This window comes from Salvelinus namaycush, chromosome 11 (assembly GCF_016432855.1).
Source record: "Salvelinus namaycush isolate Seneca chromosome 11, SaNama_1.0, whole genome shotgun sequence".
Classification (NCBI taxonomy): Eukaryota; Metazoa; Chordata; class Actinopteri; order Salmoniformes; family Salmonidae; genus Salvelinus; species Salvelinus namaycush.
In genome coordinates, this window is record NC_052317.1 from 33711443 (window position 1) to 33731530 (window position 20088).

Genomic DNA, 20088 nt, shown 5'->3' on the forward strand with positions numbered 1-20088 from the left:
CAAGGTCCTTCACAGTTTTATTTGAAACGACTGTACAACCATCAAGATTAATTGTCAGATCCAACAAAAGATCTCTTAGTTTCTTGGGACCTAGAACTAGCATCTATGTTTTGTTCGAGTTTAAAAGTAAAACATTTGCCTCCATCCACTTCCTTATGTCTGAAACACAGGCTTCCAGGGAGGGCAATTTTGTGGATTCACCATGTTTCATCGAAATGTACAGCTGTGTATCGTACGCATAGCAGTGAAAGTTAACATTCTGTGTCCGAATGACATCACCAAGAGGTAAAATATATAGTGAAAACAATAGTGGTCCTAAAACGGAAACTTGAGGAACACCGAAACTTACAGTTGATTTGTCAGAGGACAAACCATCCACAGAGACAAACTGATATCTTTCCGACAGATAAGACCTAAACCAGGCCAGAACTTGTCCGTGTAGACCAATTTGGGTTTTCAATCTCTCCAAAAGAATGTGGTGATCGATGGTATCAAAAGCAACACTAAGGTCTAGGAGCATGAGGACAGATGCAGAGCCTTGGTCTGACACCATTAAAAGGTAATTTACCACCTTCATGAGTAAAGTCTCAGTACTATGATGGGGTCTAAAACCAGACTGAAGCATTTCGTATACATATTTTGTCTTCAGGAAGGTAATGAGTTGCTGCGCAAATATTTTTCCGAACATTTTTGAGAGGTATGGGAGATTTGATATAGGCCGATAGTTTTTTAAATATTTTCTGGGTCAAGGTTTGGCTTTTTCAAGAGAGGCTTTATTACTTCCACTTTTAGAGTTTGGTAAACATCCGGTGGATAGGGAGCCATTTATTATGTTCAACATAGGAGGGCCAAGCACAGGAAGCAGCTCTTTCAGTAGTTTAGTTGGAATAGGGTCCAGTATGCAGCTAGAAGGTTTAGAGGCCATGACTATTTTCATCAATGTGTCAAGAGATATAGTATTAAAAAACTTGTGTCTCCCTTGATACTAGGTCCTGACAGTGTTGTGCAGACTCAGGACAACTGAGCTTTGGAGAAATACGCAGATTTAAAGAGGAGTCTGTAATTTGCTTTCTAATGATCATGATCTTTTCATCAAAGAAGTTCATGAATTTATCACTGCTGACATGCAAAGCCATCCTCTCTTGGGGAATGCTGCTTTTTAGTTAGCTTTGCGACAGTATCAAAATACATTTAGGATTGGTCTTATTCTCCTCAATTAAGTTGGAAAAATAGGATGATTGAGCAGCAGTGAGGGCTCTTCGATACTGCACGGTACTGTCTTTCCAAGTTAATCGGAAGATTTCCAGTTTGGTGTAGTGCCATTTCCGTTCCAATTTTCTGGAAGCTTGCTTTAGGGCTCTGTTTCTTATGACAAATGTTTTTAGGGGTGCGACTGCATCTAGGGTATTACGCAAGGTTAAATTAAGTTCCTCAGTTAGGTGGTTAACTCTAATGGCCTTGGGTCAGTGGAGGGAGTCTGGAAGGGCATCTAGGAATCTTTGGGTTGTCCGAGAATTTATAGCACGGCTTTTGATGATCCTTGGTTGGGGTCTGAGCAGATTATTTGTTGCGATTGCAAATGTAATTAAATTGTGGTCCGATAGTCCAGGATTATGAGGAAAAACATTAAGATCCACAATATTTATTCTACGGGACACAACTAGGTCCAGAGTATGACTGTGGCAGTGAGTAGGTCCAGAAGCATGTTGGACAAAACCCACTGAGTCGATGATGGCTCCGAAAGCCTTTTGGAGTGGGTCTGAGGACTTTTCCATGTGAATATTAAAGTCACCAAAAATGTGAATATTATCTGCCATGACTACAAGGTCCAATAGGAATTCAGGGAACTCATTGAGGAACGCTGTATACGGCCCAGGAGGCCTGTAAACAGTAGCTATAAAAAGTGATTGAGTAGTGTCGTGATGTGTTTTGTCCTTTATATTTATTTTATTTTAATCCCCGCAAGAGGCCTTTTGCCTTCTAGTAGGCAATCATTGTAAATAAGAATATGTTCTTAACGGACTTGCCTAGTTAAATAAAGGTTCAATACAAATACAAAACCTCAACAACTACCGGTTCCCAATTTCTCAACCAGCAATGGTATTTATTGAGATCTGAACAGAACATAAAACAAAAGGAAGACAGCACTGAGTTTGTTTATTTCATAAACATTGTTAATTTATTTCTTAATAGGCCTACATATTCCACATAGTTGATTTATACAATATATTCAGGCTGATAATTTAATGACAGTGGAAAGAGACATGTAGCTAATCGAGTAGAATTAACTGGTTGAACGACACCAGTCCTGAGAGCAGAGGCTATCAGCTCCGACAGTTACACGGACTGATCATTTTCCTTTTGCTGTAACATGCGGCACTAACTCTGACAATACATAGGCTACCTTCATCTCCTCTCCACAGCCATTACTGACATATGTCAATGGTAAGCCTATACGTTCTCCGCTATTTCTATCACACTCCTCTTATCTGCTGTTTCACGAGTCTATCAGCCTGATATGCAGTACCAGTCAAAAGTTTGGACACACCTACTCATTCAAGGATTTTCTTTATTTTTACTATTTGAAGACATCAAAACTATGAAATAACACATATGGAATCATGTAGTAACCAAATAAGTGTTAAACAAATCAAAATATATTTGATATTCTTCAAAGTAGCCTCCCTTTGCCTTGATGACTGCTTTGCACACTCTTGGCATTCTCTCGATCAGCTTCATGAGGTAGTCACCTGGAATGCATTTCAATTAACAGGTGTGCCTTGTTAAGTTCATTTTTAAAATTTCTTATCTTTAATGCATTTGAGGCCAATCAGTAGCCCTAGATGGTAAAAGAATAAATCCATATTATGGCAAGAATACGCAAAAAGCAGCTGCGCTGTTGTAGGCACGTTATTGGGGACATGAGCAGAACTCCGGAAGGGGAAAATGGAGTCCCTAGAGAAAGCAAGTACAAGATGAGTGTCAGGGGTGGAGCGGCAGTATTATCATAAGGAGATGTGTACTTGGAAAACGGAGAAGGAATGGAGGGAAAACGAGAGGGAGAAGAGGTCTAAGAGGGTGAGCGAAGAAGAGGGTGAGCTTGAGTCAGATAAAAATGGTGGGAAAAGGAAGATGGGTTGTCAAAGAGGAATGGTAGAAAGTGTAAGCAGAGGGAGCTGAAGACAGGAGGAAAAATGGAAGCGAATGAGGGTGAAGTATCGGAGGTGGTAGGTGCGGTAAAGTTATCGGAGACCGAGGTATGCACCAAGGATCAGGATGAACAAGAGTCCGTGACAGTAGGAGTGAAGTTTATGGAAAAAGTGGACTCTTGCCTTTTGGCCGATCCATTTGTGGATTCACGGTGGGTGAAAAAAAGAGTTGGGACGTGGAATCGGTGAGGGTAACTAGAAGTGGTCTAGTGATAATTGTTTGTGTTTCTGTTGGGCAGAGGAAGAATGCGCTCGAGGGAAAATGAATGGGGGCAAGAAAAGTGAATTGTTTCGTTCTCAAGAAAAGGGCACCAATGAATGGAGTGATAACTGGGGTAGCAGTAGATATAAACGTTGACCAGCTGAGGGCAAAGATTCCTGGTGTATGTGATGCTCGTTGTTTGATGCGATGCAGACAGGGTGGCGAGAGTGGGGAAACAGAAGAGTCATTGTTCTTTTGAGTTTTGAAGATAAGTCTTTGCCTGACAATGTGAAGTTAGGATATAAGTTATCCTGTACAAGCGTATGTGCTGAATATATGAAGATGTTACAGGTGTCAAGCTTATGGACATGTGGCAGCAGTGTGTTGGAGGGAGGGTCCAAGGTGTTTGAAATGTGCAGAAGGGCATGAGACAAAGGAATGTGTAGTATTGGGGAAAGTAGTGGAATGTGTTAATTGTAGGGGTGCCCATGGAGCTGGGGATCAGAAACCTGCAAGAGAGGCAGGTTGAGGTTTCCAGGGTTAGAGTAGTGCAGAAGTTGTCATATGCTGAGGCAGTGAAGAAAGTAGAGGAACATAGGTTAAGGGGGAGGAGTGGTGAGAGTAGTAGAGATATACCAGTACAGAGGGATAGGCCAAAAAGTAAAATAAGTTTCAGTAAGATTGGATTTTTAGCATTTATAGCAATGGTTATTAATTGTACTGCAGGGATGGATCGGAAGTCTCAGAAAATTGAGGTTGTGGTGGCATCTGCAGAGAGGTATTTGGGTGTACGAGACTTGGAGTTACAGGATGTTAAGTGGCGATGTCCCATCCTTTCAGGGTGATGGCATAAGGTAGGAATAAATACATTTAATTAGTGGAGTAGGGGGGGGGGGGGGTGTTAATTTTATTTTATATAATTTTGAAATTAGTGAGTATAGTGTTAGATGGTAGGGTATTTGTTTAGTACATTTTTCTTGTTCAAGTAAAGTATAAGGTACTCCAGTCTAGTAGGTGGCAGTAATGCAACAAATTGGATGCCAACCGCCGTTAAACCTCAGAAGAAAAAAAAATTGCAAAGAAACAACAGTCCATCATTACTTTAAGATATGGTCGGTCAATCCGGAAAATTTCAAGAACTTTGAAAAAGTTTATTCAAGTGCAGTTGCAAAAAAAATCAAGCACTATGATGAAGCTCTCATGAGGACCGCCACAGGAAAGGAAGACCAAGAGTTACCTCTGCTGCAGAGGATAAGTTCATTAGTTACCAGCCTCAGAAATGACAAATAAATTCCTCAGAGTTCAAACAACAGACATCTCAACATCAACTGTTCAGAGGAGACTGCGTGAATCAGGCCTTCATGGTCGATATTGCTGCAAAGAACCCACTACTAAAGGACACCAATTAGAAGAGAACTGGCTTTGGCCAAGAAACACGAGCAATTGACATTAGACCAGTGGAAATTTGTCCTTTGGTCTGGATTCCAAATATGAGATTTTTTGGATCCAACCACCATGTCTTTGTGAGACGCAGAGTAGTTGCACAGATGGTCTCCGCATGTGTGGTTCCCACCGTGAAGCATGGAGGAGGAGGTGTTATGGTGCTTTGCTGGTGACGCTGTCAGTGATTTATTTAGAATTCAAGGCACACTTAACCAGCATGGCTACAACAGCATTATCCAGCGATACGCCATCACATCTGGTTTGCGCTTAGTGGGACTATCATGTTTTTCAACAGGACAGTGACCCAACACACTTCCAGGCTGTGTAAGGGCTATTTGACTAAGAAGGAGAGTGATGAGTGCTGCATCAGATGACCTGGCCTCCACAATCACCTGACCTCAACCCAATAGAGATGGTTTGGGATAAATTAGACTACAGATTGAAGGAAAAGTAGCCAACAAGTGCTCAGCATAAGACTGTTGGAAAAGCATTCCAGGTGAAGCTGGTTGAGAGAATGCCAAGTGTGCAAAGTTGTTATCAAGGCAAAGGGTGGCTATTTGAAGTATCTCAAATATATTTTGATTTGTTTAACACTTTTTTGGTTAGTTTTGATGTCTTCACTATTATTCTACAATGTAGAAAATAGTAAAAATAAAGAAAAACCCTTGAATGAGTAGGTGTGTCCAAACTTTTGGCTGGTACTGTATGTTTACCACAAGTGAAGTAAATCCCAATGTTTGAGGTGATAAGGTGACTGCTCTAGATGCCAGCTGCCAATAAATTACACAACCAGAACATGTCTAGATGTAGGGTATGAAAGAGTACATACTGTAGCCTAATGAAGTAGCACCCAATTTGACTAATGAAAATCATTACTAACTACAGCGGTACTCCCCAAGATTCAGTCAATGCATATGTTGGCATATGAAATATCAATAATGTCACTCCACTCCACTCACTCCAAAGGAACAGCAGACCACTGTCAAACATGAGGGGTAATTCACAGTAATTTTAACTCTACTAATCACTGTGCCCACAGCAAAGGCCACTGGGAAAAGTCATTACTGCACATCACTTCAACACTTGTATAGATTCTATGAAATTATTTGAACTGTTTTACTACTTGTGTCTGTCCCTTAAATAAATGCTATATATTCGTATCATTTTGATTTTGATCACAAGAAAAACAGCAGGGTCACATACCAGTAGTGGTACTGGTTTCGATATAATCATGCGAAACAGTATTTTCTCATTATGGCCCAAATCCAACTTCGACATTGTGGTCACGGTGTCAGAAACCTTTTTTCCATAACTTGTAGTGCATAAAAAGCTAAGAGGGTTATAACCACTGTCACAAAAGAGTCACACTACTGGACAGACGCCCCGGGATTCAGGGGACCGTCTTAATCCCGATGGTTACTGACCGACTTTGGCTCTAGCCCCACCGAGCTACAATGCGCAAACCAGAGCACCAACCTCGCTAACCTGTTAAACTTGAATAATGTCAGTTATAAACATATGTCATAATTGGCCACAGGACTGGTTCTTACATCTTGTGGATGTAACAATGTTTGAACCGACGTCAAGCAAACTAGAGGTCAAATCAAGTGCACAGCCATCTACAGTCTCTGGTACAACATAGCAGCTTTTGGGAAGATACTGTGTAACTAACCAAGGTAGTCGGTCTCTAAAAATCAGTTAGCTGTCTTATGATTATGAAATTAGAACGAGGTAAATTTAACTCCTCGATTTTCTTTAAATAATTCACAAATGTACACTGGTTAAGCAACCAACAATATTAATCTACACACATCTGTTACATTAACAGTATTAATGATGAAAATGGCTAAATTTATCATTCTAAACTAGTGGTCAGAAACAACCTAATCAACCCCTTGGGTGTTGGTGTTACTTTATTGATGAGTGGAACTGTGACGCTGACTCAACACCCTTTGTTGGGCACGCAGCCCCATGATGATACTGCAGCTATGAAACAACTCAATCATCACTCAGCAACTCACAACAGAGAATCCTATTATCCTTGCTGTAAGGTTTCTAACAATAATGCAAGGCACCATTTTAACCAATAGGGCAGTTCAACCAGTTCTACCATGAGGCTAAACAATGGTGAGTGTAAAAACAGACTCATAAGTCAAGTGCTAGTCAGTTGAGCTGTGTGTGTGGGTATGCTACTACCTGTACTATGAATGACTTGGAAGAGCTTATGAAAAACCAAAGCAATTAATTTAAAATCAGTGAAGTGATGCTCAGTGAGTTACCGAAGGGTGGTAACATTGGTTTGTTGTGCCACCCTTGACTGTGCCTTCTATTTAGACACAGAAACATCTGTTGCGAGGTGAGCAGTGCAAACAGTCTCGTTCTCCTCCTTGTCTTGTGATCGATCGTCCTCTCTCATCATCCCCCCCTCGCACACAGCTCCTAGCCTGTGCATCCATTGATCTGGCTGCTCTGACATCACATGACTGAGCACTGCTCTGCTGCTCCAGCCCCAGAGGCTCCTGGGAGATTCAGGGATTCCAGGTCAAAGTTCAGGCCAGGTGGCTGATGGGGGGGAAAACAGAGTGGGTTTCATTTGATTTGAATTCATTCTGTATAGCACATTTAGATAGTTTATTTTACCAGATGGACCCTGTCCAAGGAGGGAAACGTACTATGCCGCTGCAATAACAAAAAGTTGGTAGATGAAGGAGAAAGAGAGAGCAAGTGAGAGGAGAAACATACCGATTCACCAGCCAGCTCTTTGGGTGGTTGGCCCAGGTCTTGTAGCTGAAAATTCAGACAATAACTCAATCAATATCCATGCAAAGCAAACCATCAGTCAGTATGAATGACAACCAACAATTCATGCAGGTAAGAAACAGTCCTCTTTGTCTCACCTGCTGCATGAGTTCCAGAATGCTCTCAAAGCGATTCTCCCCATCCCTTCCACTTCGCTCTCCCTCCTTCTCAAACTGGCTGCAGATCTCTCCCATGACCTTGTGCTGCTGTTCGTAGCGCTGGAACTGATCTGGCGGGAGGAACTGACGATTGCTGTTCAGCCACTCAGGATACTGCATGAGGAATGAATAACAGTCAGTTATCCAGTTAGAAAGTTGTGTAAAGGGCATACAAGGGAAAGATCTATAAAAACAAGAATCAACATCTGCTAGTGGCTTGTTAACTATATACATTTTTAGGGAAAACCCAAACATATGGACAGAAAAAACACTAACCTTCTCAGTGATCTCTTTGAGAGATGGGTAGAGCACTTCCTTGGAGAGTAGATTCTGCATGATGGACTGCATAATCGGCAAGATGTTTCCATCTTCCCCGCCCCCCTGTCCACCCTCATCCAATCCCAGCCCTTCCAGAGTCTTTGCTAGATCCTCTCCAGCCAAACCTGCACTCTGATGAATAAAAGCAAGAGAAAATTCTGAAATGCATCGAAGGCCAAAGAAACAGACATTCTGCCAATGGTCCAAAGTTTCAATATTTTCAGAACATTGTCCAAGGGTGGTGACAACCAAACCTTCCATAAAAAAAAAATACAATCTGAACTACCTGTAAGTTGTCTGCATTTTTCGCCAATCCACTGAGGGTATCTTTGAGACAGGAAGTGAATTCCTGTTGGGAGGCTACATCAGTACCTGTTCAAAAGGAGGACAGTTTGAATGAATTTTTTCCCTGCAAAACACAGCGCAAAAAATACTGAGATGAAAAACCCCCCCAGCTCAAATCAATTATCAAATCAAATTTTATTTGTCAGATGTCCCGAATACAACAGGTGTAGACTTTACCATGAAATCACAGGAGGTTGTGGCACCTTAATTGGGGAGGACGGGCTTGTGTTAATGGCTAGAGTGGAATGGTATCAAATACATCAAACATTGGGTGACAGGTAGCCTAGCGTTTAAGAGTGTTGGGCCAGTAATTGGAAGGTCGCTGGTTCAAATCCCCGAGCCGACTAGGTGAAAAATCTGCAGATGTGCCCTTGAACAAGGCACTTAACGTTAATTGCTCCTGTAAGTCGCTCTGGATAAGAGCGTCTGCTAAATGACTAAAAGGTTACCAGGTGTTTGATGACATTTTATTCACTTTGCTCATTATATTATAAGCCAGCCTCCTGTGCGTGAAGCGCTTACTTTCCCAACAATGCAGAGCTAAATTAGCAAAACAATTAAGGAAATAATAACACACTAAAATGAGACTATTTACAAAGAGTACCGGTACTGAGAACAATGTGCAGAGGTACGAGGTAGTACATTGACAGGCACAAAAGAACGGAACTGAAAATATGTGGATGCTTACCAACTTTCCCTGCTGCCTCTGACAATTTGTGAAAGTGTTGCAGCAGCTCAGGTTCTTCCTGTGCGAGTTCAGTCATGGCTTTCTCCCACTCCTCCTTCGCCTGAGAGGCCATCTCCCCTTCAAACAGAGCCTCAAAGAACTGACTGTCTTCCAGTAGAGGGGGCTAGAGAGAGATGTGCATCAACAAGTAAACAAACTGTTAAATTGATCTTCCTCCATATACAGACAGAAATGGAAAGGGTTGGCAGACTTGAGACACTGAAAGATAACGTCTGTACCACAATCTGAACACTAAAAACTACAGCTTCTTATATGCAAGCTCCAGGCAATTGGTTAAGTTAAGGGACATTCTAGAAACCAGGGAAAAGATTCACTCACTTTCTCCTCACTGCCCTTGGCTGACGGGGGAGCCGCGGCAGCAGCAGGAACTGGGGCTGGGGGGGCCGGGTTTGTCTTTTCAAAGTCATCGAGTGCACCTTTAGTAGAGGAAAGTCAGTAAAAGCTGAAATGTAGTGGCACAGATAGCAGCATTTCACAGGAGCAGGTGGAAGCATGGTCAAGGCAAGGTGAAGGGATTGAGCAGGTAGTTAGAGGTCAAAGGTAAACTCTTCAAAGTCTGGGTCAATGTGCAATTCAGTCATGCATTAGTTGATTATCAGTATGATGAGGTCACTACTTCTACTTTAGAAACCATTACCATCTCTGATGTTGGGAGTACAACTTCACCGAACTACTTGAAATATTAAAAACGACAGATTATGATCATCTCCATTAAATTCCTGCTATCAAGATAATAGTAGTCTGGTAGGCCATAGTTAATAATACTGTGATGAAACAACAGGGAGCAGGTCTCGAACCCTCGACCTTCTATCCCGAAGTCCAGCGCGCTATCGACTGTGCCGCAAAAGCTTGCTCAAGCGGCAGAGGCGATATCCGCGCCTCTAAACCCAGGGTCGTTACAATACACAAGTGACATTGACTACTAGTACGCAATACTATTATGAATTTAAATCGGCAGGCCAGTTGACAGAAACAATAACAGATAGGTCTGTAAATCCAGATCTCACTAACTGTCATACTAGCGCTTCATCCATAAAAAAAATGATATACATTTCAAGAGCAGTTTAGCTTGTTAACACATTGTTACATTTTTGTCAAATCGGCGTCAAAGTTGACGACGAAAATGATATTATAGCTATACATCCCCACTGAGCCATCTGCTGCAGCGTTGTAATGCTAATGGTGACCTTTATGTAAACAGCAAAAGCAGGAGATTTTGTAAGAGAATGCCTGACTTTGGTTTTGGACTTGCCAGGCAGGACCAACCACATTCCACCAACTAGGCTAAACTAGCTAACGTTAACTCGCTAACAAGGCGCGTTGCTGCGCCAGGTTTGACACAATTCTTTGTATGAATTAATGTATTGGCAGGATTAATGACAATCACACTTCACTCGGGAGTAATGTCAAATCTTACTGTCCAATAACTCGTCCAGTTCTGTGTCTTGTTCGGCTAACGTTTCCGCTGATTCTGACGCCATTTTCTCTCTCCAAACAAATTTACTGTAGACGCAGTAAAATGACGTATGCGTATCAAATCGACGCGGATTGTGCGTCACTCTGGGATGGATTTCTTCACAGATTATTTATTATATTGACCAGATACTCAAGTGGCCGCTCTAACGAGTCTTCTTCATCGATGAGGTTAACGATAACTAACTGCACATATGGAGCTAATAGGGCAGATTTGTTGCCACTCAAGACCGTTTTGCATGGCTGATTGGGCTGCACAACGAGTTCAATGTTGACAACTGTAGCATTTTTGCTAAACCGAACTATTTTCCTAACCTTAACCTCGTTCTCCTAACCTGCCATGTTAATTATCCTAACCTGCCACGTTAATTATCCTAACCTGCTACGCATTTTAGCTACGCCGAACCCTTTTCCTAACCTTAACCTCATTCTCCTAACCTGCTGTGTTAATTCTCCTAACCTGCTACACATTTTAGCTAAACCTAACCCTTTCCCAACCTTAACCTCATTCTCCTAACCTGCTGTGTTAATTCTCCTAACCCTCTATGTTAGTTAGCTTAACCTGCTATGTAAACATTAAGCTGACCCGCTGTGCAGCTGGCTATGGCCAGTATAACCAATAATGAAGCGCTGATGTTACACCCATCTCCGTTGATCCACTCAATTATTTTTGCAACGTCCACTTTCAGACTCAAAGTATGCAGTTACACATGGCACTAGCAATGAGAATACATTTATTCAAAAATGGAAGTCAGTCGTTGGGAGGCAAGATCAGGTGGGACCATTCCAGCCGATGAGAGGGCTGTGTGAACAACTGTGTGAACAACAGGCACAACTCCGATATCTACTGAAAAAATATATAAACGCAACATGTAAAGTGTTGGTCCCATGTTTCATGAGCTGAAATAAAACATCCCAGAGATGTTCCATATGCACAAAAAGTTAATCTTTTTTTTTTCAATTGACTGATTTCCTTCTATGAACTGTTGCATATTGCGTTTATATTTTTGTTTAGAATATTTTGTTCTTAAAGTTACCGGGATAGAAAGTTTGTAACTCTAGTGTGAGATGTAGAAATATTCTGTCAATTTCCATAAACCATTATTGATTACAGAGGAAATTATTTATTTATCTACATTTAAATTAAATGACAACCAGCAGCAAATTGGAAAATCCATTTCAAGGCAGTTTGAAGAAAGGTGTCCATCCAAGGAGAGGAGCTTAAAATGGTGTCGCTTGATAGGGCAAGAACAAGATGTTGTATGTTAGAAGAAGTACAATATTATCATAAGGAGACATATACAGTTGAAGTTACATACACCTTAGCCAAATACATTTAAACTCAGTTTTTCACAATTCCTGACATTTAATCCTATTAAAAATTCCCTGTTTTAGGTCAGTTAGGATCACCACTTTATTTTAAGAATGTGAAACGTCAGAATAATAGTAGAGAGAATGATTTATTTCAGATTTGATTTCTTTCATCACATTCTCAGTGGGTCAGAAGTTTACATACACTCAATTAGTATTTAGTAGCATTGCCTTTAAATTGTTTAATTTGGGTCAAACGTTACAGGTACCCTTCCACAAGCTTCACACAATAAGTTGGGTGAATTTTGGCCCATTCCTCCTGACAGAGCTGGTGTAACTGAGTCAGGTGTGTAGGCTTCCTTGCTCGCACACACTTTTTCAGTTCTGCCCACAAATTTTCTATAGGATTGAGGTCAGAGCTTTGTGATGGCCACTCCAATACCTTGACTTTGTTGTCCTTAAGCCATTTTGCCACAACTTTGGAAGTAAGCTTGGGGTCATTGTCCATTTGGAAGACCCATTTGCGAGCAAGCTTTAACTTCCTGACTGATGTCTTGAGATGTTGCTTCAATATATCCACATCATTTTCCTGCCTCATGATGCCATCTATTTTGTGAAGTGCACCAGTCCCTCTTGCAGAAAAGCACCCCCACAACATGATGCTGCCACCCCTGTGCTTCACGGTTGGGACGGTGTTCCCTCGGCTTGCAAGCCTCCCCCTTTTTCCTCCAAACATAATGATGGTCATTATGGCCAAATAGTTCTATTTTTGTTTCATCAGACCAGAGGACATTTCTCCAAAAAGTACGATCTTTATGTGCAGTTACAAACCGTAGTCTGGCTTTTTTTATGGCGGTTTTGGAGCAGTGGCTTTTTCCTTGCTGAGCGGCCTTTCAGGTTATGTCGATATAGGACTCATTTCACTGTAGATATAGATACTTTTGTACCCGTTTCCTCCAGCATCTTCACAAGGTCCTTTGCTGTTGTTCTGGGGTTGATTTTCACTTTCGCACCAAAGTACGTTCATCTCTAGGAGACAGAACGCGTCTTCTTCCTGAGCGGTATAACGGCTGCATGGTCCCATGGTGTTTATACTTGCGTACTATTGTATGTAGAGATGAACGTGGTACCTTCAGGTATTTGGAAATTGCTCCCAAGGATAAACCAGACTTGTGGAGGTCTACAATTTTTTTTCTGAGGTCTGGCGGATTTCTTTTGATTTTCCCATGATGTCAAGCAAAGAGGCACTGAGTTTGAAGGTAGGCCTTGAAATACATCCACAGGTACACCTCCAATTGTCTCAAATTATGTCAATTAGCCCATCAGAAGCTTCTAAAGCCATGACATCATTTTATGGAATTTTCCAAGCTGTTTAAAGGCACAGTCAACTTAGTGTATGTCAACTTCTGACCCACTGGAATTGCGATACAGTGAATTATAAGTGAAATAATCTGTCTGTAAACAATTGTTGGGAAAATAACTTGTCATGCACAAAGTAGATGTCCTAACCGACTTTCCACAAATTTCTTGTTAACAAACTATAGTTTTGGCGTGGTTGAAAAACGAGTTTTAATGACTCCAACCTAAGTGTATGTAAACTTCCGACTTCAACTGTATGTATGTATGTATGTATGTATGTACACACACACACAAAAGTACAGTACTAGTCAAAAGTTGACACTCATTCCAGGGTTTTTCTTTATTTTTACTATTTTCTACATTGTACAATAATAGTGAAGACATCAAAACTATGATATAACCTATATGGAATCATGTAGTAAACAAAAAAGTGTTAAAACAAATCTAAATATTTTATATTTGAGATTCTTTAAAGTAGCCACCCTTTGCCTTGATGACAGCTTTGCACACACTTGGCATTTTCTCAACCAGCTTCATGAGGTAGTCACCTGGAATGCATTTCAATTAACAGGTGCGCCTTGTTTTAAAGTTAATTTGTGGAACTTATTTCCTTCTTAATGCGTTTGAGCCAATCAGCTGTGTTGTGACAAGGTAGGGTTGGTACACAGAAGACAGCCCTATTTGGTAAAATACCAAGTCCATAACATGGCAAGAACAGCTGAAATAAGCAAAGACAAACGACAGTCCATCATTACTTTAAGACATGAAGGTCAGTCCATGCGGAAAATTCCAATTCCAAGAACTTTGAAAGTTTCTTCATTTGCAGTTGCAAAAACCATCAAGCGCTATGATGAAACTGGCTCTCACGAGGACCACCACAGGAAAGGAAGACCCAGAGTTCCCTATGCTGCAGAGGTAAAGTTTATTAGAGTTATCAGCCTCAGAAATTGCAGCCCAAATACATGCTTCAGAGTTCAAGTAACATACACATCTCAACATCAACTGTTCAGAGGAGACTGTGTGAATCAGGCCTTCATTGTCGAATTGCTGCAAAGAAACAACTACTAAATGACACCAATAAGAAGAAGAGACTTGCTTGGGCCAAGAAATATGAGCAATGGACATTAGACCGGTGGAAATCTGTCCTTTGGTCTGATGAGTTAAAATTTGAGATTTTTGGTGTAGTTCCCACCATGAAGCATGGAGGAAGAGATGTGATGGTGCTTTTATAGTGACACCGTCAGTGATTTATTTAGAATTCAAGGCACACTTAAACAGCATGGCTACCACAGCATTCTGTGGTGATACGCCATCTCATCTGGTTTGTGCTTAGTGGGACTAACATTTGTTTTTCCAACAGGACAATGACCCAACACATCCAGGCTGTGTAAGGGCTATTTGAGCAATAAGGAGAGTGATGTAGTGGGGCATCATATTACCTGGCCTCCACAATCACCCGACCTCAACCCAATTGAGATGGTTTGGGATCAGTTGGACCCCAGAGTGAAGGAAAAGCAGCCAACAAGTGCTCAGAACAGGTGTATAAAATCGAGCTCACAGCCATGCAATCTCCATAGACAAACATTGGCAGTAGAATGACCTTACTGAAGAGCTCAGTGACTTTCAACGTGGCACTCTCATAGGATGCCACCTTTCCAACAAGTCAGTTAGTCAAATTTCTGCTCTGCTAGACCTGCCCCAGTCAACTAAGTGTTATTGTGAAGTGGAAACTTCGAGGAGCCACAACGGCTCAGCTGCGAAGTGATAGGCCACACAAGCTCACAGAACAGAACTGCTGAAGCGCGTAGCGCATAAAAATGGTCTGTCCTCGATTGCAACACTCACTAGTTCCAAACTTCCTCCGGAAGCAACGTCACCACAAGAACTTCGAGAGCATCATGAAATGGGTTTCCATGGCCAAGCAGCCGCACACAAGCTTAACATCATCATGCGCAATGACAAGTGTCGGCTGGAGTGGTGTAAAGCTCGCCACCATTGGACTCTGGAGCAGTGGAAATGTGTTCTCTGGAGTGATGAATCACACATGGTCTGGACGAATCTGGGTTCGGCGGATGCAAGGAAAACGCTACGTGCCCCAATGCATAGTGCCAACTGTAAAGTTTGGTGGAGGAATAATGCTCTGGGGCTGTTTTTCCATGGTTCGAGCTAGGCCCCTTAGTTCCAGTGAAGGGAAATATTAACGCTACAGCATACAATGACATTCTAGACGATTCTGTGCTTCCAATTTTATGGCAACAGTTTGGGGAAGGCCCTTTCCTGTTTCAGCATGAAAATGCCCCCCGTGCACAAAGCGAGGTCCATACAGAAATGTTTGTTGAGATCGGTTTGGAAGAACTTGACTGGCCTGCACAGAGCCCTGACCTCAACCCCATCGAACACCTTTGGGATGTATTGGAACGCCGAGTGCGAGCCAGGCCTAATCGCCCAACATCAGTGCTCGACCTCACTAATGCTCATGGCTGAATGGAAGCAAGTCCCCACAGCAATGTTCCAACATCTAGTGGAAAACCTTCCCAGAAGAGTGGAGGCTCTTATAGCAGCAAAGGGGGACCAACTCCATATTAATGCCCATGATTTTGGAATGAGATGTTCGACGAGCATGTAGTGTATATCAGAGCCCTCATATTCAAAAGAGTCAGCTATAATCGGTTTACATCTTCCCTGTTATTCTGGCAGCTGTCGCCTACCGTTATCCTCCCGTTATTCTGGTTGGCCATTGACAACCACAGTCCGAGGTGATGCGAGAAGTGCAAATTGTGCCGCGCACTGGAGTTTCTCAGTGTTACAAAAAAACGAGTGTATCCACCATCAAGTCATTCATAGAAAGCAAAAACATTTCAATGTCAAACAAGTTTTACAACAACGCAGCAGTTATTTTCTTGACTATCCTATCTTGTGTCCTAAATACTGCTAATAATAAGCAATTTACTTGATACCGTGCAAAAGTGATGTTTTATTTCCAGCGCTCACGGTGAAAATTATTATTTTCAATAGACTGTGTTAAAACTATAGAAAAGCATGCAGGTAGGCCAAGTTTCAACTGTTTGTAGAACATGCTGTAGACAACATGTATAAAAACTACGCTAACCCTCGGATAGACCAGTATTCTATTACACAATCTCAAATATAACTCTGAAACAAAAAGGTATTACCTTTTCGTTAGTTTTGGGACTGCAAAATCCTTCGTTCTCTCTCAGGATCTCTAATCGAATAGGAATTTATACTGGTAGCCTTCCTAGTCCTGGCTTTTTTTATGGTGGTTTTGGAGCAGTGGCTTTCTTCTTGCTGAGCGGCCTTTCAGGTTATGTTGATATAGGACTTGTTTTACTGTGGATATAGATACTTTTGTACCTGTTTCCTCCAGCATCTTCACAAGGTCCTTTGCTGTTGTTCTGGGATTGATTTGCACTTTTCGCACCAAAGTACGTTCATATCTAGGAGACAGAACACGTCTCCTTCCTGAGCGGGATGACGGCTGTTTATACTTGCGTACTATGTTTGTACAGATGAATGTGGTACCTTCAGGTGTTTGGAAATTGCTCCCAAGGATGAACCAGACTTGTGGAGGTATACAATTTTTTTCTGAGGTCTTGGCTGTTTTATTTTGATTTTCCCATGATGTCAAGCAAAGAGGCACTGAGTTTGAAGGTAGGCCTTGAAATACATCCACAGGTACACCTCCAATTGACTCAAATTATGTCTATCAGAAGCTTCTAAAGCCATGACATCATTTTCTGGAATTTTCCAAGCTGTTAAAGGCACAGTCAACTTAGTGTATGTAAACTTCTGACCCACTGGAATTGTGATACAATGAATTATAAGTGAAATAATCTGTCTGTAAACAATTGTTGGAAAAATTACTTGTTTCATGCACGAAGTAGGTGTCCTAACCGACTTGCCAAAACCATAGCTTGTTAACAAAAAATGTGTGTAGGGATTGAAAAACTAGTTTTAATGACTCCAACCTAAGTGTATGTAAACTTCCGACTTCAACTGTACATGTACTTGGAATACGGAGGCGGAATGGAGGGGAAAAGAGAGGCAGAGGTCTAAGATAGAGAGGGAGGGGGAAGACGGTGAGATTGAGTCTGGTAAAAATGGTGGAAAAATGGAGATGCTTTGTCGAAGAAGAATGGTAGAAAGTGTAGGTAGAGTGAGCCGTATGCTGAATCGAGGTCTGGAGGAGAAATGGAAGTGATGAGAACAAATTATCGGAGGTGGCAGGTGTGGTGAAGTCCTCGGAGCCCGAGGCTTGCACCGGTGATCAGGAAAAGATGATTCTGTAATGGTAGGAGTGACATTTTTGGAGAAAGTGGGCCTATGCCTTTTGGCTGATCCATTTGTGGTTTCAGGGTACGTGGAAACGGAGTTGGGTGCTGTGAAATCGATGAAGGTAACTCGAAGTGGCCTTGTGATAATTGTTTGTGGTTCTGCTGGTCAGAAGGAGCAGGCACTTCGCCCCAAATGAATTAGGACAAGAGATGTGACTTTTTTTCCTCTCAAGAAAAGGTTGCCATTGAAAGGAGTGATTACTAGGCCAGCGGTAAATGTGAAAGTGGACCAACTGAATGGAAAGATTCTCCGTGTTTGTGATGCTCGTCATTTGGTGCAACGCAGACAGGATGGTGTGAGTGGTGAAAGAGAAGAGTCATTGTCTGTTCTTTTGAGTTTTGATGTTGAGTCTCTGTACGATAAAGTGATGTTAGGATATTTCAGTTATCCCGTACGAGCTTATGTGCCGAATACATTACATTGTCACCGGTGTCAAGCTTATGGGCATGTGGCAGCAGGCTGACCTCGGTTGTCAGGTGAACAGTATTTCCTCCGACACATTGGTGCGGCTGGCTTCCGGGTTAAGGGGGCGGGTGTTAAGAAGTGCGGTTTGACAGGTCATGTTTCAGAGGACGACCTTCACCTCCCGAGCCCGTTGGGGAGTTGCAGCAATGAGACAAGATCAAAATTGGGGAGAAAAAGAGGGGTAAAATAAAAAAAAAGATAAAAAGGGGGAGGGATCCTGAGAGGATTCATGTGAGTAGTAGATCTGTATCAGTACAGAGGGATAGGCCAACGAGTGATATATGCTTCTGTAAGATTGGCTTTTTGGCGTTCATAGCAATGGTTATCAACTGTACTGCAGAGATTAAATGTAAGTTGCAGAAAATAGAGGTTGTGGTGGCAGCTGCAGAGAAGTATTTGGTTGTGACGTCAGAAGAGTTACAGGGTGTGTTGAGTGGTGATGTCCCGTCCTTTCAGCCTGTTGGCCTGAGGTAGGACTAGATAGGTTTAAATTATTGTGGAGTAGGGTAACGAGTGTAGAGTTAGCTTTTGTTTTTGGTCATTTGTGGATTCATTTTCCATTTTTTTCAAGCAAGTTATAAGGGAGTTATACTCCAGTTTAGTTGGTGGCGGTAATGCAACATTTATTGGATGGCAACCGCCATTAAGCCTCATCGAAGAAGAAGTTGCCGGGATGTCATGTGTCCTACTTATATCAGTACACTCGTAACAACCTAAGCATTACGAAACTTCTATTTGATTAAATAAGCCACAAGTAGCATTTTGTGATACAAAAATAAAAAGGAAGGGGGAAAATAAAAAATTGCACCACCAAATAACCCTACACCTATATACCACTATTTAATATAAAAAAACACAACTTTGACCCTAATTGATCCTACACCAGGCCAACGGCCTGGGAGGACAAAATTATTTCGTTCAACACACCTTCTGCAGTAAAAGATTGTACACCCAAGTACTTCTCTGCAGCTGCCACCACAACATCTATTTTCTGTGATTTACGTTCCATTTCTGCGGTACAGTTGATAAACATGTCAATGAACGCTAAGAAGCCAACCTTACTGAAGCACAAATTCTATCACTCTGTATTGGCTTAGGCCTACTACTCACCCTTGACCCATCATCCTCTACTCTCTCCACTGCCTCAGCATACAACACCTGTTCTACTCTGACCCTGGCAACCTCAACCTGTCTCTCTTGCACTGGACACTTCTGATCCCCAGCAACATGGGCATCCGCACCTCTCTGATTCAGAGGGGTTGGGTCAAATTCAGATGACACGTTTTGATTGAATGCATTCAGTTGTGCAACTGACTAGTGCTGCATTCACGTGCTAGTCGGAACTCTGAAATTTCCAACATGCTAGCTGGTTGTAGTTATACACGTGATGCGTTCAACTAATCAGCAAGTCTTACATTTCTGAGTTTCCTTGTTCCGACTAGGATGTGGACGCGGCCCTCTTCCCCCTCAATTGACACACAGTTTTTCCCACTGATACTACACAGTCCTTTGTCTCTGCCCTCCTGCACACTTCTCACATCTCAGAATCACCCTCCTACCCACTGCTGCAACATGACCATAAGCTTGGCATCTGAAACACCTTAGTGGGTTCGGCACAAAAGCTCTCTCGGGATAACTGACATATTCTAACATGACTTTGTCAGGTGAAACTCAAAAGGACGAACAGTGTCTTTTCAGTTTCATCATGCTCGCCACCGGGTCTGCATTGCACCAAACAGCGGGCGTCACAGACTCAGGGAATCTTCCATTTCAATTGCTCCGCCTAAACAATTAACATCACCCCAGTTATCACTCAATTCGAAGGAGCTCTGCTCTAGAGAGCAAGGCAAGTCACAGGTCTTGTCCCGGGGCATGTGACTCTTTTGAGGAAGTGTATACTGGCTA

At 42.0% G+C, this 20088-nt stretch overlaps 1 protein-coding gene across 1 annotated transcript; it reads right to left on the minus strand.

The window, feature by feature from the left end:
- Positions 1-6749: 6749 nt before the first annotated feature.
- Positions 6750-10737, minus strand: LOC120056069 (peroxisomal biogenesis factor 19-like). The gene is made up of 8 exons (XM_039004217.1): positions 10640-10737; positions 9541-9638; positions 9163-9325; positions 8416-8501; positions 8088-8261; positions 7752-7925; positions 7597-7641; positions 6750-7416 (listed from the first exon to the last, which is right to left on the minus strand). The coding sequence occupies exons 1-8, from the start codon at positions 10701-10703 to the stop codon at positions 7330-7332; spliced, it is 891 nt and encodes a 296-aa protein (XP_038860145.1). The 5' UTR covers positions 10704-10737; the 3' UTR covers positions 6750-7329.
- Between the last annotated feature and the right edge of the window lie 9351 nt (positions 10738-20088).

What these genes read in the sequence shown, in the direction of transcription:
- LOC120056069 (XM_039004217.1), bottom strand. Translation starts at nt 10,703, where the DNA reads ATGGCGTCAGAATCAGCGGAAACGTTAGCCGAACAAGACACAGAACTG. An exon ending in AGAGGCAGCAGGGAAAGTTG is followed by an intron (nt 8,502 to 9,162) that starts GTAAGCATCCAC and finishes CCTTTTGAACAG; the next exon opens with GTACTGATGTAGCCTCCCAA. An exon ending in TTCTGGAACTCATGCAGCAG is followed by an intron (nt 7,642 to 7,751) that starts GTGAGACAAAGA and finishes CTGAATTTTCAG; the next exon opens with CTACAAGACCTGGGCCAACC.